Source organism: Zeus faber (assembly GCF_960531495.2).
Source record: "Zeus faber genome assembly, chromosome: 7".
In the NCBI taxonomy this organism is placed as follows: domain Eukaryota; kingdom Metazoa; phylum Chordata; class Actinopteri; order Zeiformes; family Zeidae; genus Zeus; species Zeus faber.
In genome coordinates this window covers 6,322,884-6,349,726 of record NC_137203.1, presented here as the reverse complement: position 1 = coordinate 6,349,726, position 26,843 = coordinate 6,322,884, and the positions used below count along the sequence as shown (strand labels likewise).

The window sequence follows — 26,843 nt, the reverse complement described above, 5'->3', positions numbered from 1 at the left end:
GGGCGGCAAATCAACATAAGTACTTGTGCAGTATTTTGGCGTTTATTAATTAAACCTCAACTTGTGATTTTTATTTTTTTTCCATAAACGCTGCCTACTTTGGTTGACAACATTCACCCTGAAAGCCCTTTAACATTTTTACAGTCTCTTTAAACTGCATGAGCAATTTTATTACATAGTCCATAATAAAGCTTAGCTACTGATGTACATGTGGTATAAAAGTCATAACTCATGTAAAGGACTTTACTATCTTGGTTGTTGTAACAGAAATCGTGATCATTCACATACGAAATGTAACCATGGCTTAAACGTTTTTTTTCAATTATACTCCATGATGAAAAATACATATGATGTGCCTGCATATCCCTTCCATCAATGCCTCAATGTGTCGAATAAAAACTGTATTTTTCGGTGACCTTTTTGAAATCGCGGTAGATATTTTTTTACATCAACTTAAAAATGTGAGAATGTCCCATTGAACGGAATTTTTGGGTCATTTACAGGTGAAACTGCATTTGTATTGTTGTGTTAGTGGCTTCACCATTTTGACCATTATGTGATAAACGTCAGTATAGAATATTTAAATGGAACTTTGATAAAGATGGCCTTGCGGTGCAGCAAATAGAAAATTAAGTAAATACTAAAATAGTCATTTTTGTGACTGCTGCTAAGGTACAGACCACTACTCCTGGCCTGTAAACAATAAAATAATATTTAAATGAATAAACACCAGGGGTTGAAAGAGATGCATGTTGTCCGCCCCTTTGATTATGAAGGCTGGTGCATAATCAAAGTGGGCGGGCAACGCAGATCTCCGATCCCTCTCGCTCACAATGTCCAGGCTGACTATGTCCAGTATGCCACAACAGCCACAACAACAAAGGCGGTGACAGGTGAAGTGAATTACAATGATCATCTGGTTTCAATGGCACCTGTCAAGGGGTGGGATACTGTATATTAGGCAGCAAGTGAACAGTCAGCTCTTGAACCCTGACCCCTGTCCACTACTGAAAGCTCCAACAATGGACACGTGAGCATCAGAACTGGACCACGGAGCAATGGAAGAAGGTGGCCTGGTCTGATGAATCAGGTTTTCTTCTACATCGTGGGGATGGGCGAAGTTATGGTCCGATCCGATCTGATGGAGCATCTGTGGGACGTGCTGGAACAACAAGCCCGATCCATGGGGGCCCCCACCTCAGAACTTACAGGACTGAAAGGATCTGCTGCTATTGTCTTTGTGCCAGATACCACAGGACACCTTCAGAGGTGGCGTCCATGCCTCCACGGGTCACAGCTGTTTTGGCGGAGCGAACGGGAGCTACACAATGTTAGTGGTTATTAGTGGTGGTTTTAATGTTGTGGCTGATCGGTCTAGAGATCCACAAAAAACACGAATCTACGTCAGCATCCACCCTGCACGCTTTGTGCTGATTTAAACCACTAGATGGCGCTGCTGAGCCACACCCACATCTCTGACGCCGATTTGATTGAATATAAAGACCAGGACTGCTGTGTTGCATTAGAGAAAAGTCATGTATTTCAGTTTACAGCTAAAAAAAACTCCATCTAGGCCTACCGCTTTAAACGATAAGCGTTGCATGCAATTTCCTTCTTTTTTGAATGACACACATTTATATTTCACAGTGATATGGGACCTTCAACATTGATTGTTTAAAAACAAATGCAGTTCAGGAAACCGTATGGAGGTCAATGTATTTTATCAGTATTGACAATCAAAAATGATACCAGTTCCTATTCATGTCCTTGCTAATCCTGTCAACCGCATCCTTGTTTCACCCAGTCATATGCGTCCGACCGAGATTCGATTCGGGGACCCAGAATGGTGGAATTTGACCCCAAAAAACACTCACCTGGAAACTTAGAAACACTTGCATGTACTAAACGCAAAACATAAACGAAAACAACATCCGGACCCGTCCGAGGCGGCCGGCGGCCCTCTCAGCAGGCGCACCTCCGCGGGGGCGCGGCCTCGATCTCGTGGCTGGCCACGGGGCTCCCGTTGGGCTCGGGAGTGTGTCCGTCCGAGCTCTGCTCCATCCTCTTCATCACCAGGTCCAGCAGAGTGCTCACCGCCTTGTCCACCTCCACCCCCGACACCGAGCTGGTCTCAAAGTATGGGATCCTGAGGAGGACGACCGGGGACGGGATGAGATCAGATGAGATCTCCAGGGAGGAAACTCAGGTCTCGCAGCATCGGCGGACGACGGAGCAATGCAAGTCAAAGAAAATAGGTCAAAAAAATGAAATGAAATATGTGTACGCTAGGAAAAAAAGAGGTTAACAGGAAGTAGCATTTGTATACTTGATAATGATAGTACAATCAAAAATGCAGACCAGGGATAAGACACACACGTGTGTGTGTGTGTGTGTGTGTGTGTGTGTGTGTGTGTGTGTGTGTGTGTGTGTGTGTGTGTGTGTGTGTGTGTGCGCCGCAGCAGCAGCAGCAGCTCACTGTGGCCACCTCGTGGTGAACCGGTGACGGACGCAGAACAAAAGCAGTCATTTATGGGATGGGGAGGCGTGTGTACGTGTGAGTATTGGGCGTTTGTGTGGGACTTGTTGTCAAGGGTGGCTGAGCGTCAAGTTAAAGTGGTAAGCCGTGAATTAAACTCGTTTTTCGTCGATTCGCCGGATGCGGCCAGGTTTCAGCGCCGTCCACCCTTCCATAGCATGTCCAACACATCTAAATCCGCCACGTCTTGAGGCGAACAGATCCTCCTAAAGGCCTAAGAAAGTCTACGGTCTCAGGAGAAAACGCCCGCGTTCAACCCGAATCAAAGCAGCGGCGATTTGCGCGGAGCGTCTAGGATTCCCGTGTTGGATAGAAAAATATAAACGAAGGAAAACAAATCCATGCATCCCGTTCTTTCATTCACCCATCCCCCAACGGTTAATCCTCTGACGCGTGACGCGACTGTGTGCCACGCCCAACCATCACAAGGTCATGCTCAGCTGGGATTTACCCCAAAACTGACGACCGGCGTCGTCAAGTGCTTTATTTATTGCAAAGGCGTATCATTTGGTTTGCACCGGTCGTAGCAATGTATTCTGTTCATGCCACCACCCTCCACAGGAGCTCTGTTAAACTCTAGGAAGTGGATTTCGCGGCAGGTTGGGAACTTCATTGACAGCCAGCAGAGGTCTGGAGTGGTTGACTGACATGTTATGACATGTTATCCCTCCCCGTAAGCGTACGACTCAGGCCAACATATACAATTTCAAGTCACAGTAAGTCCTCTTGATAAGCGTAAACAAATGTATTCGTCATCTGTTTTTAAAGTTATATAAAACGGCGGACATCCCAGAGTCCGGGACCCCGGCGAGGGCCTTTCTACGACGGGATTTGAACCCGGCTCGACGACGGCGCTTCCCGCTGAGCTCTCACCCGTATCTGTCAGCCAGGTCTCTGGCTTGCCGGACGTGGACGTCCCTCAGGTCCTGGAGGTCGGCCTTGGTCCCCACCAGCACGATGTCCGGGTTGTCGCAGTAGGCGTTGGCCTGCAGCTGACCTGACACCGCATCACAGAGAGAGAGAGAGAGAGAGAATTCTGTAGTCCTGAATGAAGTCAAAGTACTGCTACTGCACCGGTAAAGTACTCGAGTATTAGTAGATGTTGTGATGACTAAAAGTAACTTGAGTACCATTTAATTCAATTACTTATAAGCAACTCGAGCATTAACCTTTTTTTTGACCCTAAATGTTTGGCAACATAAGATTTTTAAAATGGCCATGTTTTTGGCCAAATAATACCGTGTTTGTTTCCCTTGTGAAACTCTGTGCGATGCTTTCAGAAGTATGACCCGAAAATTTGGGGAAAAAAAAACCAAAACAACACATTTAATAGCTCATGACACAACGTCGTTGCCATTTTCGGACCAAACAATGGTGAGAGAAGGGTAATTGGATTTTTAACCTCGGCGTGGTAACAAGCAGGGGAACGCTCCAAATTAGTTGTTTTTGTCCACACAATAGTGGTGACTGCGCTGGTTGAGCGAACTGCAGAAAGCACACGAGCACAGACAAAGAAAGGCTTTTTTGCTGCGGCCGACTCTGGAATCCAAATCTCTTAAATCGCGTTAATTCTTTTAGACTCTGCATATTCTTCCGATTCTTTTAGCTTTTAACGCGGAGTGATGTCAAATGTTGTGTCTACCATATCAGTTATCAATGGTAAAGATAGGGTTTACCTCAAGGAAAAGCAAAACATTCTTACTTCTAATGTGAGTTCTATTCAATGAAGTACCGGTGCGGTAGTTTCAACAAAGGTTCCCGAGGTTTATTGGTCACATACATACATTCATACATTTATGCAGTGTAATGTCTTTGCAACGCACCCGGAGATAATGCACAATAGTTACTAAACCGAACATCATAGCTAACCTCATTCCTACCTAGCAACTAACTGATTACGCAAACGTAATGCAGTTAGTGAAAAGAATAATATAAATAAAATAAGACTCAAAAAGGTAATACAAAGTGGGGGTACAAAATAGAAGGGAATAGAGTTATGTATGTGGGATAGGCCATTTGTATATACAGATATGTGCAGTACCACCAACTGTCATCCTATAATAGTTAAAGTGCATGGACACATACTCATCCAGTTCCTGACGTTGAGGAAGCTCTGCTGATTGGTCAGGTCGAACATGAGCAGGAAGCCCATGGCGTCTCTGAAGAAGGCCGTGGTGAGGCTCCTGAATCTGAACGGCGGAGAACAGGTCGGATCAGCGCGGGCGATTCGCCTGGAAACCTCCCATACTCACGACGACAATGAGCATCATCATTTCAGAGAGAGTTTTCCCGGCACCTCTCTTGTCCCGCCGTGTCCCACAGCTGGAGGTGGACCTTGAAGTTCCTCTCCGAGATCCCGTCGGCACCCGTTCCCGTGTAGGTCTAACGGCCCCAAAACCCACAGAGCATGAGAGAGAAACAGGTTTTGGTTTTTTTTCCCCACTTACCTATGAATAAATACAAGACAGGAAATGATCGGTTGAACGCGTAACCGTAAAAAAATTTTCCTCTTGAACTCGGGACGCTTTCAGATTTTGAGATGAGTTCAAAAAAAAAAATGCATTCCATCGTTCTCTCATGCAGCTGAAGACAGGGTTTGATTGCAGACAAGTTAATCATCATATTATTAACGGTTATATTCACAATAACATTATGAGCCGAATAAATGAGTTAGTCAGTTACAAGCACGTATAATGGAAAGAAAAAAAAAATCACTAAATTAATTTAGGAATGTAAAGCGGTTAACATTACAACAGATACTACTGCAGTCATCACTATTGCTCAGATTGTTATCAAGTCAATGTTGACCCCCCACCCCCGTTATGAACGACCTGGTCATCCCCCACCGCCCGGCACTCACCACTCTCTTTTCCCTGAAGTCAATCCCCACCGTGGTGGTGAACTTGCGGTTGAACTTATTGTCAGTGTACCTGTAGAGGAAGGTGGTCTTGCCCACGCCCGAGTCCCCCAGTGCCAGGAGCTTGATCAGATAATCGTAGTCTCCTTCGGCCATCGTGAGGCTCGGTGCTCGACTCCTCCCTGGGGTCAGAAATCACAGCGCCAATCTTTTAGGTGTCGCCGTCGATTCCTCCAGCCAGGGGGCGGGAGACGCCACCGGAGGCGCTCTCGTGAAGGTTGTTCTCAAGATTCAAGATTTTTTATTTGTCACATACATATACATACTTCCATACATATATGCAGTGAAATGTAATCCGAGCCGCTCGGTAAATGAAGTGCAACCGGAGACGCTGGACCAGGGGGCTCCCAAGCGTTTTCTTGGCAAGGTCCCTTTCACCCCGAGAAAAATCGGCTGTAATAAACTGCCACGCGCTTCAATATTTAATTTGGTAAATAAAATGTTAAGCGGTTCAAAGTGTTTGAAGTGAATTCCAAGGAATTCCGAATTCCGGGAAATATCCGAGAGGATCTGGCCCGAGTTTTCCGAGATGACCTTACCGTGACCTGACGTCATGGCAACATGGCGGCACACGCCGTTGACCGTGAACAAAGTTTTCTGGGGTTGCATGGGGTTTTATTTAAAAACCCGTCTAACTATGACCTATGTATGTATTGTGGAAAAAAACCCCACTAACTGAGAAGTCAATTGGGAACCCCTGTACACCTACTGTACTTATTCATGCATTTATCAAATCAACCAATCGTGTGGCAGCAGTGCAATGCACAATATCCTGCAGATATGGATCAGCAGCTTCAGTTAATGTTCACATCAACCAATGGAATGGGGAAAAAATGTGATCTCAGAGTTTGACCGTGACATGATTGTTGGTGCCGGACGGGCTGGTTTGAGTATTTCTGTAACTGCTGATCTCCTGGGATTTTCACACACAACAGTCTTCAGAGTTTACTCAGAATGGTGCGAAAAACAAAATACATCCAGTGAGCGGCGGTTCTGCGGACAGAAACGCCTTGTTGCTGAGCGAGGTCAACGGAGAGCGGTTGGAGGTGAGCAGAACAACATCCCAGAATGCACAACACGTGGAACCTTGAGGCGGATGGGCTACAACAGCAGAAGACCACGTCGGGTTCCACTTCTGTCAGCCAAGAACAGAAAGCTGAGGCCGCAGTGGGCACAGGCTCACCAGAACTGGACAGTTGAAGACCGGACAAAAACGTGGCCTGGTCCGATGAATCTGCATTTCTACTGAGGCACACAGACGTAGGGTCAGAATTTGGCACCAACTGCATGAATCCATGGACCCAACCTGCCTTGTCAACAGTCCGGGCTGGTGGTGGTGGTGGTGTAATCGCATGGGGAGTTTTTTCTTGGCACACTTTGGGCCGTTAATACCAATCAATCATGGCATCTTCTAACGGCTTCTTCCAGCCTCATAATGCACCGTGTCACAAAGCAGAAGTCGTCTCAACCTGGTTTCATGAACATGACAATGAGTTTAATGTTCTTCAGTGGCCTTCGGATGTGAATCCAAAAGAACGCATTTGGGAAGTGATAGAACGGGAGATTCGCAGCATGAATGTGCAGCTGACAAATCTGCAGGAATTGCGTGATTCAATCATGTCAACATGGAGCAGAATCTCAAAGGAATTTTCCGACATCTTGCGGAATCCATGCCAAGAAGAATTGAGGCTGTTTTGAGGGCAAAGGGGGTTCGACCCAGTATTAGTATAGTGTTCCTAATAAAGTTCTCAGTGAGTGTATATGTACTATAAAAAAAATAAAAACAGCAATTTGTTGCGGCCCCTCCCTGCGATATGTTCAAGGACCCCTAGTGGACCGTGGACCAAAGTTTGGGAACTCCTGCGCTAGAAGAAAAAAAAATAATAATAATAATGGTCACATCGAGGAAGCATAGCCGAAATTCCAAGTCTGGGGTTGCAGGAGCAGCAGCAGCTTACGGGACGTCATAACTCTGCAGCCATTAGAGGCTGATCAGAGGCTGAGCACATGACCAGGGCTGCATGGCTTCCACATGAGCAGTCAAATGCCTCTCTGGCCTTTTCTCAGCCATTCCTTCAAACGCATGAGCTAAAAAAACCTGCCTGTCAAGACAATACCCTGTTCTGTGACTGGGGGCCGGCGCCAAACTGCTCACCACTGCGTGACACCACTCAGGTCAACGGGCCTCCTCCACAGAGACACTTGTGCAAAAACACAGCGTGTAAATCACATTTAGCGGCCGAAGAAAAAGTTCACTTGATTTCCCGGCAACCCCGGTCGTCACGGAGCCCTCAAGAGAATCAGATTCTTGTTTCTTTCCCTCAATCTGTATTTTTTTGGCGTCAAGTTCCTATCATGCGACTGCATCACACAACAAAGTGCCTGAGCTAAAGCAACGATTAAAGCCATTCGATTGTACATTACCAGCGGAGCTATGGGAAGCAGGGAAGCAAGACTCAGCCAAGAGTCAATGAACTCTGAGTACTCTACAATTCATCTCAATGAGTTATAATTACTGGGAAAGCAAAGCTGGAATCCACACAACCCCTATGCCAATGATCCAAAAGCATCATCAACAATTAAAATACATAAAACAGCAGTCCAAAAACAGTTTGAAAAATAATAATCCTCAAGCTTACCAATCTATGTGGATGTGCCAGCTTCCATACGGAGGACGAGACACCAGTCCCTGCTAAAATAAATAGTGAGCTGTGATGGGGCATGGTTAAACCTTTCCCCTCCTCACATGTGATGCAGGGAGGAGTTAAGAGGCCAACAGTAACCAGGCCGGGCGGCTGGGCTGCTCATGATCAAACTGCAACTTTTGAGAACTGCGCTGTGTCTGTGTCGACCATGTGGATTTCCATGGGAACTGGCCCCCCACTTGAACAGGATCAGGGAATTATCCTGAATCTCATAACAATGTTGCTCTACGGAAAAGCAGTGAACAGGGAGCTTAGGACTCATTTAAATCCTGTTAAGGTGCACTACGACAGGAAACGTTTGTCATGAATGTGCAGTCTGATGTTTTTTTGTAGCATATTGTAATCAATACTATATGGAAAAACAGATAATATTTATGTCGACTGAGTTAAATGCTTGAGAAAAGTCCAGCAAACTATTATTGTAAATTTAATATGAAATTTGACAACTATATTTATATCCAGCTGAAATAAAAGTTTAACTGAACTGCTTCTTTCGCATCTTAGTTACAGTATGAGAAAACATTCCAACTTTATTAACACCAAAACTTTAAAAGGTACTTAGAAAATATACACAGAATTGTTTTTTTAATATATACATATTTCTTATTATTGCACCAGTTAGCAAAAGACAGAGAAGGGTTAGACTTTAATTTGGTTTGAAATAGTTGTATAAGTTGTTCCGCTGATTTCCTTTAACTGCAGACTTTTTGTCTTTGGCTGATGAGTTCCTTCCCTGCTTTATACAAGAGGGTGTCTTCAAGACAGGCCTCTGTTGCTTCCATTCAGCCATCAGATCCCTCTGGACGTCCCCGGGAAGCTCGGAGAACACTCCGGGGTCCACATTCATCGGAAAATCACACTCAGAGGAGAGAAGCCGCGGCGGCCTGGCCCCGGGCCCCTGGGCCTCAACTGTGGCTTGTCCTGGTGCTACGCTGGGGCCCGGGGACGTCTGGTTGTCCGCTGTATTCATTGCATCGCTGACAGCCTGTCTTGTGTCTCCCAGCCTTGGGGAGTGTGTTGACGGCCGTGGGGTGAGCTGCGGGGCATACAGGCGTGGAGGGGGGCTGTCAAATGTGTCCACTCTAGATGGACCGGCCGCAGGTTTCGAGGGGCCCTGCTGGACGCCCGTAAAGGCAGGGGACAGCAGCTCCCTCTGGATGTCTTCGGGAAGTAGCCTGAAGACGTCGGGGTCAACATTGGGGGGCAACCGGCAACCAAATTCGAGACCCTCACTGGTTCTACCGTCGGACTCTGGCCCCCCTGTGCTGCACATCACTCTCTGCAGGTCCGGAGGCGCCGCCGAGACAACCGGGCCCTTTGTCGTCGGCGATCCGTGCAGATGTCTCGGAGCGCCGGCGGCGCTTTCTGCGGCTGCCACTTTATGAAAGTTGTCTTGAGTAATCACAGTTTCCAAATAACTGCTATCTACGTCACATCCAAACCCATGATCCGTGCGGCGACCACGCACACTGGGGGGCGACGCCTGCGATTGGATGAGAGAGGGGGGAGAATCGCGGATGAATCTGAATTCTTTGAACCTGAGGGCAGACTGTGCTTCACTGACTGTGTTGAATTCCTAGGTTTTCGAAACTGCCAGGCACAACAAGATCCTAGAGTGCAAGTTCCTCCATGTATCTATCTTCTCAAAACACATGCATTATGGAAGCAGACCTACGCCTAAATTAAATACAAATCAAATAAGGGAATTAAGTGAAAATAAATGCATATATATATACACACACACACACACACACACACACACACACACACACACACACACACACACACACACACACACACACACACACACACACACACACACACACACACACACACACACACACCACGCATTTACTGCATCATAATTAAATGCAAAACATATTGTCAAATACCTCACCCATTGCTTGCTGATTTTTATTTCTATTGCATTTCATTGTGACATGGAGTAGGACTGGCTATAATAGACACAATCAAATATCGCAATAATATCTCACCAATACCTTGATAACTTGATTCTATTTTGGGGATGACTATTGGTGTTTTCATAAGATATTTACACACAAGTTCAAGTTCAAGAGATTATTTGTCACATACATACACATACGGTCGTACATATATGCAGTGAAATGTCATGACACCCGGTGATTACGCACAATTATCTCTATAAGCTTGAAAAATACTCAAATGTGCGTAATCGACAGAAACAGACATTAGTAGTATGGATACTGTGGACAAGCAGGTAGATTGATTACAGTTATTATTAAGTTGTATTTCTTGACTGCAGTGTAGTACTTGAGACCGGCCTTGGGCTTGAGACCGCTTTTGGACTTTTTGTCTCTTCTACTCGGTCTTGTCTCGGTCTCAGACAAGAGGACGCAGGATTTCATTTGAAGATCGGTCAAGACCACAGCTGTGGGGATATCACCAAATGACCTGTGCATTGTCTGATCTACTTGTTAACATTATGACTGTGATTGGATGCAAAACTTCCTGCTTCAAATGCAACCAATAACTTGACTTGTTGTTCCTGTTGCTCACTCACTCACTCACACACACTCACACACTCTCTCACACACACACAGTGTGTGCATGTTCCACATTTTATTGTCATCAGACCATACAAGTCCCACACTGCATGACACACTGAAAATTCCACATGTTTCAGTGTGTCATGCAGTGTGGGACTCGTATGGTCTGATCCTGGTCCTTGGTCCTGGCCTTGGTCTTCGTCTTGACTCGATCTTGACTACTAACACTGCTTTACTGTAATGCTGCTTAAATACAACATTTAACTATATCACAATAAACTAAATCCCAGACGACATCTGGTATAAAATCATAATAACGACAACGATATATTGTCCAGGCCTATTGATAGGGCATCTACGAATGAAAGTGAAAACAATCCTGTCCTACCTGATCTTGTGAAGAGCTCTGGGATTTTCCAGGAGACGCGCTGTGGCTGAAGAAAGACGTGATGGCTCCCTTGCCGGAGGCCGCGGGTCCCCTGGACTGCAGGTTAGCGAAGCAGACGTTGATGAGCGTGAGGTGGAACGCCGCACCGCCGTCCACCATCTTGTGGAAGAGCTTCACCGCCATGGCGACCAACTGGGCCACAGCATCACTACTGCCTAAGATGAACAATGTGTGGAATAAAACTTCTAATGATTAAAAAATAATAAAAAAATAAAAATAAAAATGCGAACGCTTACAAACGCACTTACTCCAAGTCCCTTTGGAAAAAATGTGTTATGTGACGCGGTTTAATGTAATGTGTTGTAACAGCGTAATATTCTGCTTTAACCGGAGATTGTGCAGATATAAACAGATTACAATCACTCCATGCTAGCGACTAGGACATATCAATACCTGAGCTGATCTTCTGGCCTAGGTAGTTGGGGATGGGACACTGGCGACTCTCCCTGCTGAACCACTTGTTCGTCGCCGAGTATCTTCGGATGGTGAGTCGGAAGGTCTGAGGCTGCCTCCCGTCTTTGTGCATTCTAGTTGACGAACAAAAACGGTTTCACTCCAAGCGTTCTCCAGTTCGGTGGACCCCAGTTTTTTTTAACGGACGTTAAAATTGTCATGACGTCGCCCGCCCCCCCACCTCTCCACCAGGCTGCTTAGAAGGTCTTGAGTCTTCTGGAAAACTTCTTTAGTTGTGGACATTTTCTTGAAGGAGTCTTCGTCACTGAGAGACTAAAACAAACAAACAAAAAAAAAACTTGTCTTTACGTAATGATTGAACGGCCGTTCTCTGTACGGCATGACATTTGTAAACGTGTCTGGGTGCACGGATGATTGCAGGGTTGTCCTCGCCCACCTGAGGTGCCCCAGAGGGTGTGACAGGGGAGCCATCGATGCCCAGAGACAAGTTCCCCAAACGCTGGGCGGTTGGGCTTCCAAACTCCCTCACCAGTTCAGCCCGCGGGAAGAGCTGAAGGTCCTGCACACTGACCAACCCCAGGGCCCGGAGTCTCTTACTGGTTTGATGACCCACCCCTTACGAGCAACATTAGAAAAATTAGCATTTTATTGCCATATAAGAAACCAATGAACACTAACAATTAATCATGGCAATTTTATAGTAAAATAGGAATCTAGTAGTGTCAGTGATTGTATTGCCGTCTGCCTGATAATTTAGTTGTACAAGTGTAGAAGTATAAGCAACAACCACATCCAAACAGGTTCTTTTAAGATTGAATACTATTATGAATGAAACCTTTGTTTGAATGACATTGTTCCACAAAGCCAAACAGCATTCATTTCAGCTTTATTTAGTTCTCGGGGATACATTGAGGGCTGAACCCTCATTTTCAATGATGCCGAGATCACATTAGGCAGAAAAAACATTAAAATAAAAAAAGGAAAAATAAGTCAAGTGGATAATTAGAACACAAACCTCAACATGGGTTAATAAAGACGCTAGTTAAAACAATTACATTCCAAAATAATGAGATTTGTAAATAAATAATGAGATATTTCTTAGTTGACCCGCAGAACATCTAGCATAATCCAGTCCTGAGATTAGATTAGATTCAAATAATTGTTGAGCCACTTAGACATTTCAGAACATCTTAAAAACCATTTGGAGTAATTTACTCTACTCTTCATGGAAATATGTTGTGGGCCCCAGTTTGAGAAACACTGCTATAGAAGCAGGATAGAGTGGTTAATGTAACAACTGTAGATTATGTAGTTCGATGTCACGGTAATAATTCCAACTACCAAAGCAAAGCTTCCATACCGGGCACTCTGCGAAGACCACCCAGGCGGCCCATGATGTCTCCAATGTTCTCAGGCAGAAGCGTGGTCTGCTGATTGGGTTTGAAGGTGCCAGACACCAGCTTGGCCAGTAGCTTATTGGTCGCAACGCCGGCGCAGCCAGTGAGGCCCAGTTTAGTGTTGATGGCCGCTCTCAGCTCGGCTGCGATGTGGGAACCTAACACCAACCGCGGGTGGTCCCCGGCTTTGTCAGCTCCACCTATAGTGAACGGGAAACACTATACAGTTTGGTCTGTGTTAAAAGTGTGACCAGTTACAGTATACAGGGGTTTTCCAGTTGTGTCCCTTGAGTTGCTAAAGGCTGCCTTTCCATCTAACAGAAAACTGAGATGAAAATGCAAATTTTTTATTCATTTGGCCTTTAGCTTGTTTCACAGTTCACTTCCTAGTTTCAGTGAGGCACATGCGGGCCCCGGTAGCTACTTATCCAGAACATACTGGCATGGTTGTAGACATGTCCTTCAAATGAAGCGTTGTGAGAGTCTGTCGTTTGTGTGAGTCTCCTCTCCACCATCCCTGTGATGTCCATGAAATTTTCATCAAAGCCCAGTCGCTCCACTAATGGACAGTAGGACATCAGTAGTTCTGTGCGGGTGACAAGACAGGAAGGACAAGGTGAGTGTACATATGCAACAATGAGTCAGAAAATTATTTTGCAATGCAACAGTCATTGGGGGACAGATTAGGGAGAGTTTGGTTCACATTTTCTATGAGTCATCGCATTAACAGTGAATAGAATAACATACAACATAATGGAAAACATCAGTTTTTGAGTGGGATGGTATTGAAATGACAAGTAGGCAGATCAACAGGGATGACAATGGGGTTTAGCTAAAATATTACGAGATAAGATTTGATGACATTTAAATCAGATACCTGTGACTTTGTAAGACGTTTCCCTGTAGTGTGTCAGGTCCTCTCCTTTAACCAACACCAGATTAGGACATTTCACTTTGGCATCGGCAACTGACATCAGCTTGGTGACACCCTGGTCCCTCGCCACATAGTTACAGGTAACTATGATATATTTTTGTTGAATACCTACAGGAAACACGGGCCATTTTGTCAGCCATGATTCCGTCAGTAACGGACGACTGAATCCCAGCTGACCGCCAACTTTCTGAATCAACACGCAGGATATGACAGAGATAAACTACCCCTTCTCCATGACACACATACAGTCACACCCGACGGCCACGTAAGCGCGGCAGTTCACCTAAAGGCACATTCCGCAGAGCAGGGTTCCGGATCATCTCCACCTGGGCATAAAAGCAGTCCAGGTCAAAATGCAGAATAACTCTTCGGGAGGTTTCTTGTGGAGGTGGCCCGTCGATGTGACTCCCTTGGGAAGACAGAATGGTGGCAAGGCAGGTTTATTTGTACCAAAGCATAGAAGGACACAAGCACAGAAATTAAAAGCCAAAACCATTAGAGACAACACATGGACAGACAGACGTTGGAGTGCAACCCGAAACGCGCCACGCACGTCAACACGGCTCGAACTTGGACTTGTTGACTTTTGGGTCAGTTTCTCTGCCTCGTAATGAGTTTACCAGCAGCAGCAGCCGCCGCCGGGTGGGTTTCCAACTCTGTCAAACTGCTCTGCCACTCAGTTTCATCCTCGGCGATGTCGTCGTCATCATCGTCGTCACTAGTTTGCATTTTAAGCACAAAACACGTCTATCAACACACAGTGCTTTCGGAACGGCAGCCGCCGGCGCCCGCTTCGATTTTGTCCACAGCAGACAGCGACAACTTCCGGTCCCGGTTTATTCCATTTCAGTTAGTGCAGCGCTGCCATCCAGCGGCGCGGCGAGGCTACTGCAGCACGTCGGTTCGGTCATTTTTATTTCGTTTTTGATATTTCATCATAGACAGCGATTGTTATTATGATTATGATTTTATTATTATTGGTATAACTGGTGGTTTGTGGTTTTAATATCGGCGGCTAACGTACATTTAAACTCATTTACCTTTGTATTATTTATAGGATATTTTTCAAAATGTGGAAAAAAAACCCGGTGGGTATCGTTATCTTAACTGGCGGTTTGTGGTTTTTATTGGCGGCTTACATGCATAAATACTATTATAATTATTATTATTATTAGTATTAGTATTAGGGTTAGTATTATTATAATTATTATTAACAATAATACAATTTTTAATAATAAAAGCAATTACAATACTACTACTACTACTACTACTACTACTACCACTACTACTAATAATAATAATTATAATTATAATTATTATAATAACAATAATAATAATAATAATAATAATAATAATAATAATGTATTGTCAGTTCTATAACGAATTAATAATAATTAAATGATCAATAATGACTAGGTATCAATAAAAAAAAACGGATTAAACGAAGCAGCGTGTACTTTTGATTGCGTGTGTGCGACGTGGCCGGAGTCTATAAATACGAAGAGAAAACGCCCCCAACCACGACCACGACCCGCACACCTGCTAATCAACGTTGATCGAACGCGTCTAAGCAGCTTCTCGGGGTTTTTTTTTTTCTTTCTTTCTTTCTTTCTTTTTAAATGTTTTAGCTGTTGTCGTTTTCCTCGCAGATGTTGCCGTCGTCCGGTCTCTTCTCTGAGATAAGCTGCCCTTTCCTGAAACGCGGACTTTGTGAGCGGCCGCACTGTCTGTACAAGCACGAGAGAGACGCGCTCCAGCCCCCCGCGGCGGCGGAGCTCCCAGGTGGGTGGGGACGCGGACGCGTGTCGAGGGGGGGGGAACAAAAAAAACCCCCAAAACGGCTGTTTTCGCCCGTCGGTTGTGTTCTCGATTAATCGACTAGTTGTTTTGTCCGTGCAACGTCAGAAAAAGCTGAAAGGCGTCGGTCGCTGTTTCCCGAAGACCTCGCATTCACATCTAAGAGGCTGGAATCGGACAGCTTGGAAGTTTTCTTCTTAAATGGCTCAAAACGATTAATCCACTATAAAAAAATTAAAAAGTCGGCGACTAATCGATTATTCGACTAATAGTTGCAGCTCTAGTGTTTAATAATGTGTGTTTACCGCCCTTTGTCCAGTGTTAAGCTGAATGACCCTGGGAAATGAAATGTTCATGTTTATGTGATTATGCCAGGCAGGTGTCTTCAATTCATAGTTTACTTTCTTAATTTCACCATCGTATCCATATGTCTTTTTTTTTTTAACGAGTCTCGTAGTTCACTTACCTGTTCTGGATGAACCCAATTAGATTTATATGGAAAAACCTATAGTTGCCTGTCGTGAGAAACCCAAGAAAACCCTTCTCCTAGTCTCTTATGTAGGAAATGTGGCACTGATGTGGCACTAGTTGGATTTTAAATTCCAGTTCCTAATCACTTGCCTTGATGTCTGGTCTAATAACAGTTCATAGAATCAGCTTGTTCATAACTTCATTTATACTAGTTGCCTCTGTCCTGCACTAATATAGTCCCTACCCGCAACACTTTTCTTGACTTAGAGAGACCATTTGTCTTAAATTGTGTGAGAATTTCTCTTCAGGTTATTACAAGGTGTTCAACGGAGCTCTCTGACGCCCTGTATGGACCTTTCTTTTCGTTGCCCAACAGGAATCCCAAACTACTGTCCCACTCCGCTGAGTGGAGTCCTGGTGAATGGCGACACCAGCGCCGAGTGCCTCCAGGAGCTGGAGAGGATCAACAAGGAGATCGAGACCATCAAGAACGAAGTGGAAAAGGAGCAGCGCCGGCTGTCGCGCTTCCAAACGGAGCAGGTAGACGGCCTGGGCGCCGCACCCGAGCGCCCCGTCTCCAGGTGTGGGACGGCGGGCAAAGGCGTCAAAGCGGGTCCCCAGAGACCCAAGTACGTGGTGGACGGCTCCAGACCGAGGACTGACCTGGAGTACGACCCGTTGTCCAACTTTTCCGCCGACCTGCGCTCTTACAGCTCGTCGGGCCGGGAGCAGAACGGTAAAAGCGGGGGCGCCAAGAGGGCGAGGAAGCCGGGCGGCGAGCAGAGCGACGCGGGGCCGGCCAGAGAGTCCTCGCCGGAGCCGCCGGACGACCTTTTGGAAGAGGGCGACCTGGTGATCGACATCCCGTCCTCGCCGGACAAAAAGAGAAGTCGGCTTCACGACCTCTGCGTCGGCCAGGACGCGGCGGCGGAAGCGGAGGGGGTCAGTGCCGATATTGCGCCGACCCGAGCTGCGAACGACGCCAAGAGCGGGTCCTCCCCGGAACTCCCTGTACCACACAGCGACGGCGCTGAAGATGACACCGGATGTCCCCTTGAGGCTCCCGTGGCCCGGCCGCGCGACAGTGAACCGTATGACGTGTTCGACGGCTTGTCGAGGTGTCTGGAAAACCTGAAAAGCGAAAACCGCCGGTTCACTCGCTCTCAGGCCCACGGCGTGATGGAGGAGAGCGGCAGCGACGATGTGGACGCCGAGGCCGGGAGTCCCTCAGCATCCTCCCCCGATCCCTCCCGGGCCGTGCCTGTCGAGGAGAGGGCGGGGTCGCCTCAGTCTGCCGCGCCCTGCCGCTCGGACGACACGAACGTAGCGAGACTGCGTGGCGAGGAGGAGGAGGAGGAGGAGGAGGAGTCGTCGGCGTCGTTTCCCTGCGAAAGCCTCACCCTCGCAGCCCACCAGGCCCAGAGAACCGAGCAGCCGGCCCACAAGACGGCGCAACACCAGCTGCGGTCCCCCGCGCCGTGTGCCCGGAGACCCACGGACCAGACGCAGGGAGGCGGCCCCGCCGCCGCAGACGGCGGCCGGGACCGGCCTCCGTCCGCCCCCGTCCCATCGGCGTCTGCCCCCGCCGCGCCGCTCCCCGGGGGAGCCGGGGTGCGGGAGGTGATCCTCATCAAGTCCAGCTCGGAGGAGGAACCCGGGGAGGAGCTCCGATATTCCGACGTGGACTTGTCCGACAGCGACCCGATGGAGGAATGCTACCGGATCTTCATGGAGGCGGAGCGGGCGGATCGGGTGGAGCGGGCGGCCGCCGAGCCAGTGAGTAAGCTGCGGTGTTGCTTGAACGCAGGCGACGCCCTCCTTACGGCTGCGGAACAAACCTTCTCTTTCGTTTCAGGAGGACGATGCAGATGTGGAGGAGCCCGAGGTGCACGTGAAACCCCAACCTCTGCCCCCGCAGAAGAGAGTGGCTCATGTTCCCAAACACACAGAGGTGCCTCTCTCCTGTCGACGTGACGCCTCTTTCCTCCTGCATTAATGTTCACATTCCTTTAGACCAAAACGTAAATAGAGACGCAACAAAATCGCGGTCCGGTTCAGGTTCCTTTTATGGGGCCGCTAACGCTGAATCAGAAGACCGTTCAAAATACTTTGCCAGGATTCCCCAAGTGGGCCAATGATAGTTATTGTAAACTTTAAGGTTTTTTTTTGCATTTGCGACAGTGGGGGGGGGGGGGTGGGGGGACGGACGCAAAAATGTCGTTTAACCGTCCTGTCTCATCAGTCAGCGGCGGCGAGCAGACCTCAGCCCCAGGTCCTGGTTCCCCTGCGTGGCCCCTACCCCGCGGCCTCCGCCCCCAGGATCCAGCAGGTTCAGCAGCGGGCGGCGGCTCTGACGGCCTCGGTGAAGGGAGGCCAGTCCTTCGTCTCGTCCGTCGCTCCGAGCAAGACTGAGGACGGGGCCGCTCCTGCTCCTCCTGCTCCTCCTCCTCCTCCTCCTCCTCCCCCCGTTTCCCCTCTCACTCTCCAGCCGCTGCACCAGGCTGGCCAGCTGGGCTCCCTGCAGAACGGTGCGTCGAGGCGGACCAGCTGGCGAGAACCCACATTTTAAACAAAGCGTCTTATTTGCGAGGGTGCATCCTATAGTGTGCATGCGGGTTATGGATGCAAAAAAAAGGAAAGGTTCCTAACCAGGTCCTTGTTTAGTCAAAAGGTTAGTTGAATTAATGCGAAGTGGCCTCGTGCGGCGACGCCCTTCACATGATGTTCAGCTGAAGAACCGTAACTAAAACCAAGTACCACAACTATGTTTTTGACTTGAAAATTTGTAAAGTTGAAAGTTTGTAAGACAAGTTTATTTATAAATCACATTACAACAAGGCAATTCAAAGGGCTTTCAAAAAAATGAATTAAGATAAAGTGCAAAATAAGCACATTATAAAAGCACATAGAATGCACACAAGAAATGAATATTTGGTTTAGTAAAAGGCAGCGGCAAACAAAAAAAGTTCTATGCTGCATTAAGTCAACCTGATAAAAGAATCATTTTGTTATTCTGGGATATCCCACGCTGCCCAAGGGAAGCCCCTTATGTTCTCTTGGGATATTTCCAAATCAAGTAACCTAACCCTTCCATAATGAGACCGTCTTAAGTGGCCACCTTTCCTAAAATGGCTCCCTACAGGTTTGAGGTGGTTTTTGTTTTTTTTTAACTCGTTTTTTACTTTCTATGTTCCCCGTCCCCCTCCAGCCTACGTGAAGTGCATCCCCGCTGGCACCGCCGTCATTAGAGTGGGCAACAACCTGCACTTTATCATCCCGGAGGGCTCCTACCCGCTGCCCGTCACCCCCGTCCCCGGCTCGGTCTCCTCCGTCCTCACGCCCCTCCACGCCGGCTCGGTCCCCCAGGTGTCCAGGGCGCTCCAGCCGACCGCCGTCATGGCCGCGCACCGCTACCGGGCGCCGGGCCCCGCGCCCGTTGGCTCCTCGGGATCCGTGTCCCCGTTCTCCACCGTCTCCACTCTGGCCCAGGCGGGCTCGGCGGCCGCCGCCTCGGCTCCGCAAGGCGCGGTTCATGTCCCCGCCAAGGTAAACGTCAATGCTCAAAGTCAAAATCTCTCCCCCGTTCCAATGAATTCTGTTGGGAATCGACCACGCCCTGCCACCCCGTGAGGGCAGAATAATAAGTACACATTCAGATGTGGAAATACCAAAAAAATAATTATTCGGACCGAATGACCTCAGGTCCGATCTGAGACGGACTTTGAAGATGTGACTTAAGTTATTCTACTGTTGTATTGCAGCTTCATCCTCATTGTCAGGTATAAATTACTTCTATCAGTAATTATATATTCCAGTTGATTTAATGACTAATCATGATTTGTTACTAAAACTAATCAACTAGAAACTAGTTGATTAGAAAATCATCACTCTGGACAGTACCACACACCCGTAGTTTAAATATTGTATGGGAGGGCACCAATAGTCATCAGTAACTTGTGTTTTTGAGGACCTTGGTCATATTTGATTTTTGTCAAGGCAAGAAAGAGAGGGAGGAAAGAGGTAAATGGTTTGTCTTTACATTTTTTGAGAGTTTAGTAGAACCTCAGATACCGTCTTGTACCAAATGGATCTCCTTGAACCCCTGCGTCTGACTTCTTCTCGTCTCGTCCTTGGAGCCTCTGACCAAACGCAAGGTGAAGCAGCGTCCCGAGCGGGTGAAGGACAAGGTTCCCCACGACGTCCGACAGCGCTACGTCAACATGTTCACGGAGGAGCTCCTCAAAACGTCCCCCAACGTCAAGGAGGCCTTCGACAAGGTGAGTCCATGCTCCCGGCGGGCGGCCAGGAAAATAAGGAACAAAAAAATAAAAAATAAAATAAAAATGTTTAATTCCACAAAAAAAACATTATTGGTTGGAGAATCGATCCCACTTATAGTTTTCTCTTATATATAAATGCGTAGTGTTAGCATAGTGTTATACAGGTAGCATTGAAGGCACAATTCGATACTAAATAAGATTGTTTTCCTGCATGGGAGTTTGCAGAAATATTCAACGCATTACGTTTTTTTTTTTTTCCTAATGCATAATTTTGGCAGGCGCTGGCGGAGGAGAGGACCGTTTATAACCGCAGTGCCAACAAACTGAAATACCTGAGCGTAGCTGTGAATGCGCTGAAGAGGCTGAAAAACCAAAGTGCTGTTGTGGCAAAAGGTGATTCTGTGCATGAAATGTTTTTCTACCTTGTATGATGCATGTCAGATGCAAGGGGGTGGTGGGACTCAGTTTTTATCATAGTGCTATAGCCTAAACGAAGAGGTAGAGATACCTTCATCTTTTTTCTATCTTTAAATTTATTCCATGCAGCTGATTATTATTATTTTTTTTTCATTTATTATTGTCTTTGCAGGTGATAACGACACCGGCAGGAAAAGGTCTAAAGGAAATATTCCACTTCACCTGGCAAAGCTAGCTGTAAATGGTGAGCTAAAGAGTTGGTGTGTGTGTGTGGGTGGGTGTGTTTCCACAAGCATTATTTTAAAGGATTAAACAAATCCCTTTTGCAATCATTGATGGACATGCACAGGGTCAAATCTTGGTGCCTTTGCGTTACTTGTGCCGGGGTCCCGTCCTGTGTCTCTGGCAGGTGACGCCGCGCTCTACGACAGTTTAAAGGAGTATGTTTTGCATGAGGAGAAGCTAATTGAGAACAACTACCCCCTGCTGCACCCTGAGAAACCAGGCGGCGCTGTTCTGTTTTCTGACAATAAGAAATGCACCAACGACAGTAAATATAATTAACACATTTTACTATAAAATATAGTACTATGGCAATGCAATAGATGTATTTTTAAATGCATGATGTAATGGGTGTTCCACTCGGTTACTCCCGAGGGCACACCTTTTGTGTCATTTACAAAATAAATTAAAAAGCTATGCAGTACATGTGGCATTACATGTATAAACATTTCTACTGTCCGCTATTTAGATTTAAAATAAATTCTGTGTGTTTTGTTGCTGAAAGCCTTGAAGAGGCTCTGCTGCCGGTGCGGAGCCACGTACTCTGTGAGCCGCACAGGGAAGCACACTCGCAAAGAGGAGTGCACGTACCACTATGGGAAAGGTGTGGAAAACAGAGGTGGGTCACTTCAGGTTGTTTTTTGTAATTTGATTAAAAAAATGTAAGTGCTCTATCTATATCGATATATCTATCTATCTATCTATCTCTATCTCTATCTCAAAACACTCGCTGTTTGTGTTTGGGACCTTCTGTAGTACCCGGTGGGGTGGAAACCCGCTACAGCTGTTGTGAAGGAGTGATGGGCGCTCCTGGATGCCAGGTCTTCAAGGTACCATGGGGGGGGGGAGAGTTGACACCTTTTCGAAATCTGCATATTTTTCCTCTCTGAAGTTTGAGGTGTGTGTGTGTGTGTGTCCCTCCGTCTCAGCTGCATGTCCACGATGCCGTCAGCCTGGATGGCTTCGTGTCCACGCAGCGCAGGGAGGACTCGGATCAGCGCTGTCCGGGGGTCTGCTCGCTGGACTGTGAAATGGTGACATCGTGCTTCTGAAGTTAAAGAGGGAAAAAAAACAAAACTCTCTTTTGAACGGCGTTGGCGTTCTAAGTGATGCATAAAATTTGTCTGTGTCTTCGCAATATCGCTTTATTTTTTTTCACCCGTTTCTTTGTGTTTGACTAGTGCTACACCACCCACGGTCTAGAGCTGTCCAGGGTGACGGTGGTGGACTCCAGCCTGCAGGTAGTCTACGACACCTTCGTCAGGCCGGAAAACGAGGTCATCGACTACAACACCAGGTGGCAACGCCCAACGCAGGGCAGTTTGCAAACTTTGAAATAAAAAAATATATATATAGATAGATTGATTGTCATTGCTGTTTTTTTTATTTTTATTTTTTTTTTTCAACTCCGTTCCGGCTGAACAGATTTTCAGGGATAAGTGAGAAGGATGTGAAGAAGAGCAGCCCCTCCATCAGAGAGGTCCAGCAGACCCTGCTGAGCTTCATCAGCGCCGACACCATTGTGATCGGACACGGCCTGGAAACCGACCTCTGTGCGCTGAAGGTGAGCCAACGCGGCGGAAGACTCGTTTTGAGGGAGGGAGGGAGGGAGAGAGAGACGGGCGTGGCCCCTCCGCCCAGGGGGGTGCCCGAGATCCGCTCGCAAATGCGCGCCGACAATGAGAGTATGGGGGCTTTGATGCCATTGAAAACACGGCGCCATCTAAACACATCTGTCATCACAGCATATTGTTCAAAAGTTAAGATAAAATGGGGAAAAGTGGCGTGTAGCGTTAGGGGCACTTTGACTACCCCCCGCGGTGCAGAGAACAACTTCACTTTCACGCGGTGTAGTGGCCATTTCATTAAAAGTATTGGCTATAAAATGTACTCGAGTATTGAAGTAGAAACACTTGTTTAATAGCATCACATCGTCATTAATTGCTTAAACTAAAAGCGTTTGGTGCCGTTTTAGATTGTTTTTTGTTTTGGGTGTCCTCAAATGAAGAAAAAAAAAAAAAGTATAACTTGGATGCAAAACTCTTAGGATATTTGATTTAAATTAAGGGTATAAAATTTATACAAGAGTATTGAGTATGTTAAGTATAAAATGTGCCCTGAAATTGAACTACACACGTCAAAAAATTGTATCCAAGCACAATTTCTCTTCCTGAGTTTAGAGAAACCAACATCCAGAGCGTCACTCGCCCCTTGTATCATTTACTGCAGCTGCTTCACGGCACGGTGGTGGACACCTCGGTGGTGTTCCCCCACCGCCTGGGTCCGCCACACAAACTGACCCTCAACAACCTCACGGCCGACTACCTGCGGAGGATCATCCAAGAAAGCGGTGGGTGACCGGGGAAAGAGAGACGCTGACGCCGCCGCCGCCCAGTACAACCGCTAATCATGTGAATGGAGCGTTTGCTGAGAAAAGTGCAATGAAGAAAGGGGGGTTGGGGGAGAGCTCTAGCACAGTTAGATCTATGCACACTGTCATTTAATAGTGAACAGATCTGCCTGGAAGAAGCTCCCTGAGAATACTTTTGAATTTGATGGTACTGTGGATGGATCTAGGTGTGCAGATTATTATTATTATTATTATAAAGGAAATTTAATTTAAACTAAAATCACAGAACAAATGCATTTTTTTCAGAATAAACATATTTTGAACAGGGGATGGGTTAAAAAGGTGTCGATGCAGTGACGACATTAATATTCCCCTCATTTCTTTGTTGTGTTTTGACTGTTAATTCTGTGGTCTCTCCTAGTTTGCGGCCACGACACCGCGGACGACGCCGCTGCTTGCATGGAACTAATGTTGTGGAAAGTCAAGGAAGATGGCAAAGTCAAGAAATGGTGATTGAAATAATAAAGAATAATATTATTGTCCACTCTGTCCATTACAGACAGAGAATGTGTTATCTATCTATGTGGGAATGCCACATTTGTACACATGAATTTACTTTTTCTTTTTTTTGTTTGTCTTTTCTTTGTTCCTGGATAACTTAGTGTGGGCATGGCGGAAACTGCATTATTATTTACATCACTTCATTACCATCACCTTTTAAGGCTGAATGCTTTTTTTTTTAACTTTTACTTTGCAGTAAATGCTCCCATGCCTGCTATGAATATTATTTTGGTTGCACAGTATGCTGTGCTTCAGAACCTTACGGGTGGGTCATGAATGTTTTCGAATTAAAGGCACGAAATGAAGTCGCTTTGTGTGGTTTCCTGACGCAACCAGCCAATAAACCTCCCGCCTGGTTAATTGGTCCTCCAATCATGCTCCGTGGAGGGCTGCGCAGAGCGTTTGAGTTCAGCCAATCAGGACACTACCTGAGCCTTATCAGCTCCTTGTGTATTGATTGGGAGAAATTGCATTGATTTACCAATCCCTGCCACATGATTGGTTAATACCACGGCAAGCAGGAAGCCACGCTCCGCCGGCAGTACCATGCGCTATAGCGCGCAACAACCGGAAGCCGTTAGAGAGCCTCCCAAATCATTCACCGCGTCATTTCTTCTTTTTTTTTTTTTTTATCCGCTTTTTCACAGATGCTTTTTTTTTTTTTTTTTTTTCCCCCCCGGAGGCGACACATTGCACTAGAGATGAGATGTTTGTTTGCCTATTGCGGCTGTCATTCCACACCCAGACGGTGCGTGTCCTGTGTCCTGCCCCCTAGTGGACCCGAGGAGCGCACATGTTCTCGGTGTGTTGTGCTGAGACTCTCGGTCTGGTGAGTGACACCTTATTTTGGAAAGTGAGTGAAACGCCAAGGATCAACACAATATAGATGGGTAAGGTTAGAGAGAGTGGAGTACAGCTTATTATATTCAAATGATAACGTAAACTTGAAAATGAAAATCCACTATAGCATTATAATTTGCCACATTTGAAAATGAGATGTCAAACAGCTTTTCATTGTAATACGGCCATAGAACGCCATACCAGTGTGTGAAAATGAAAATGCAAATTGGATTATTGCATTTTCATTTGAACTCAAATAACACACTCATACGTGGAAAATGATAAGGCCGTTGTGGAATTACAGTTTCATTTTCAAGTTTACCTTTTCATTTTACTGACCCTTGGCACGCTCTTCATTTAACAAATGTGACCCACCGCAGCAAAGCCCGCTTTCTCGCGCATTTCTAAAATGACCAGGAGCAGCCAAATACGTTTAAAAAAACCTTTCTAGAAGGAAAATTTGTTTTTTCCAGATTCGTGTTCCTTTTTTCTTTTTAATCTCTCAACGTATTTTCGAAACCGACTTTGATTTATAAATAGTAGATAAATGTTAAACCGTGGAGTTAAATATTCCCGTTAGATTACATGGGGAAACACAGTGCACTTACCGAGACGCTGAACAACGCCTATCTATTGTTTCCTTTAAAGCGACCAGGTGAAGATCATTCCTTCATATTCCATGTGATGTGAAGTCACAATGTGAAAACGTTTTGATAGGGTTTAACCTGAAATCGTACTACTTTTACACACACACAGAAATCATTGTGGAGGGGGAGTACACCATCGAGGAAGAAATGCTGCGGTCACTTCCATAAACAAGCCAAGGATCAGGTTTCACTTGTCTGTGAAAACTTTCGGCTCCGTGTTGTTATGGATCGGGAGAAGCTGGTGGAGGAAGATCTAAATCATATCGCGGACCTTAATCTGACCAGTGCGGTAGATCCAAGTCAGTGTGAGCAGCGCGTGCTGTACTCTATTTTCCGCGATGATAGTCAGTTCTCCGACAGCGACGCTGAAGCTGACACCGGCGTTATCTCGGACTTGGAGAACATTTAAAACAACAGATTTCAACCTGAATGTGACGATGAAACTGAGTATTTACAAGGACCACAGGAGGAGACGATGACACGCCCGTTCTTGTTACAACGGAAGAAGATGATGTGTTGAAGTCCGTTGAGGTTGGTGATGCGGATTATGAACAAGTAGTAATGCACAAGATTTTCAAGTCAAATGCAGCCAGGGGCGAAAAGAAAATGAAAAGAGCCCCGAAACAGGCTCTCATACAAGGTCTACAAGTACTGCCCATTGCTACTCAAGTGACTCTGGAAGATCCTAAGAGTCATCTGGAGGAGAGGGAAGGTGGCACAGCAGTGGAGATGTGCTGAAGGAGTCTGGATCCCTAAAGAGGCGGATTGAAAGAAGATTGACCAGTCCAGAATCATTTCACTGCTGAGCATAGAAGGAAAGATCTTCTTCAGCATAGTAGCAAGGCGGCTGTCTGACTTCCTTTCCAACAACAAATACATAGACACCTCAGTGGAAAAGGGAGGGATCTCTGGAGTGCGGGGGTGTCTAGAACACACTGGAGTGGTGACACAGCTCATCCGGGAAGCCCGCGAGAACAAGGGAGACCTCACAGTGCTGTGGTTTGACCGAGCCAATGCGTATGGCTCCGTCCCCCACAAACTGGTCGAGACCACCATGACCAAACACCATGTGCCACACCATGTTGCAGACCTGATCCTGGATTATTACCACCAGTTCAGGATGAGAGTTTCAGCAGGAGCAGTTACATCAGAGTGGCACAAGCTGGAGGTTGGGATAATCACAGGCTGCACCATCTCGGTAACCTTGTTTGCCCATGCAATGAACATGCTTGTGAAGTCAGCTGAGCCAGAGTGCTGGGGCCCCCGGAGCCAATCAGGAATCCGCCAGCCACCAATTAGGGCCTTCATGGATGACCTGA

The 26,843-nt window shown here is 46.6% G+C and overlaps 3 protein-coding genes across 5 annotated transcripts; 1 reads left to right on the top strand and 2 right to left on the bottom strand.

Annotated features, from left to right (window-relative positions):
- Nucleotides 1-1,649: 1,649 nt before the first annotated feature.
- On the bottom strand, nt 1,650-8,115 carry LOC307232565 (ras-related protein Rab-27B-like). Its single transcript, XM_080003640.1, has 6 exons — nt 8,093-8,115; nt 5,397-5,575; nt 4,833-4,918; nt 4,622-4,725; nt 3,410-3,533; nt 1,650-2,146 (listed from the first exon to the last, which is right to left on the bottom strand). The coding sequence occupies exons 2-6, from the start codon at nt 5,547-5,549 to the stop codon at nt 1,963-1,965; spliced, it is 651 nt and encodes a 216-aa protein (XP_079859766.1). The 5' UTR covers nt 5,550-5,575; nt 8,093-8,115; the 3' UTR covers nt 1,650-1,962.
- A 605-nt stretch (nt 8,116-8,720) lies between these two features.
- On the bottom strand, nt 8,721-14,667 carry poli (polymerase (DNA directed) iota). 3 transcript variants are annotated; one of them, XM_080003292.1, is made up of 10 exons: nt 14,500-14,667; nt 14,163-14,288; nt 13,823-13,987; nt 13,385-13,531; nt 12,909-13,145; nt 11,985-12,163; nt 11,769-11,860; nt 11,528-11,661; nt 11,075-11,289; nt 8,721-9,641 (listed from the first exon to the last, which is right to left on the bottom strand). In XM_080003292.1, exons 1-10 carry the CDS (start codon nt 14,606-14,608, stop codon nt 8,805-8,807), a joined length of 2,241 nt encoding a protein of 746 aa, XP_079859418.1. In that variant the 5' UTR covers nt 14,609-14,667; the 3' UTR covers nt 8,721-8,804. The 3 variants fall into 3 exon arrangements, with proteins under 3 accessions (XP_079859418.1, XP_079859419.1, XP_079859420.1); XM_080003293.1 differs by having other exon boundaries at nt 14,163-14,205; nt 14,500-14,580; XM_080003294.1 differs by lacking the exon at nt 14,500-14,667 and having other exon boundaries at nt 14,126-14,415.
- Nucleotides 14,668-15,528: 861 nt separating this feature from the next.
- LOC307232672 (RNA exonuclease 1 homolog) lies at nt 15,529-23,989 on the top strand (the record flags this gene model as incomplete). Its single annotated transcript, XM_080003772.1, has 16 exons — nt 15,529-15,661; nt 16,524-17,923; nt 18,003-18,098; nt 18,390-18,539; nt 18,636-18,675; nt 19,356-19,693; nt 20,284-20,424; nt 20,706-20,820; nt 21,254-21,394; nt 21,632-21,745; nt 21,883-21,956; nt 22,056-22,160; nt 22,308-22,423; nt 22,552-22,690; nt 23,356-23,476; nt 23,898-23,989. The coding sequence occupies 16 exons, from the start codon at nt 15,529-15,531 to the stop codon at nt 23,987-23,989; spliced, it is 3,315 nt and encodes a 1,104-aa protein (XP_079859898.1).
- Between the last annotated feature and the right edge of the window lie 2,854 nt (nt 23,990-26,843).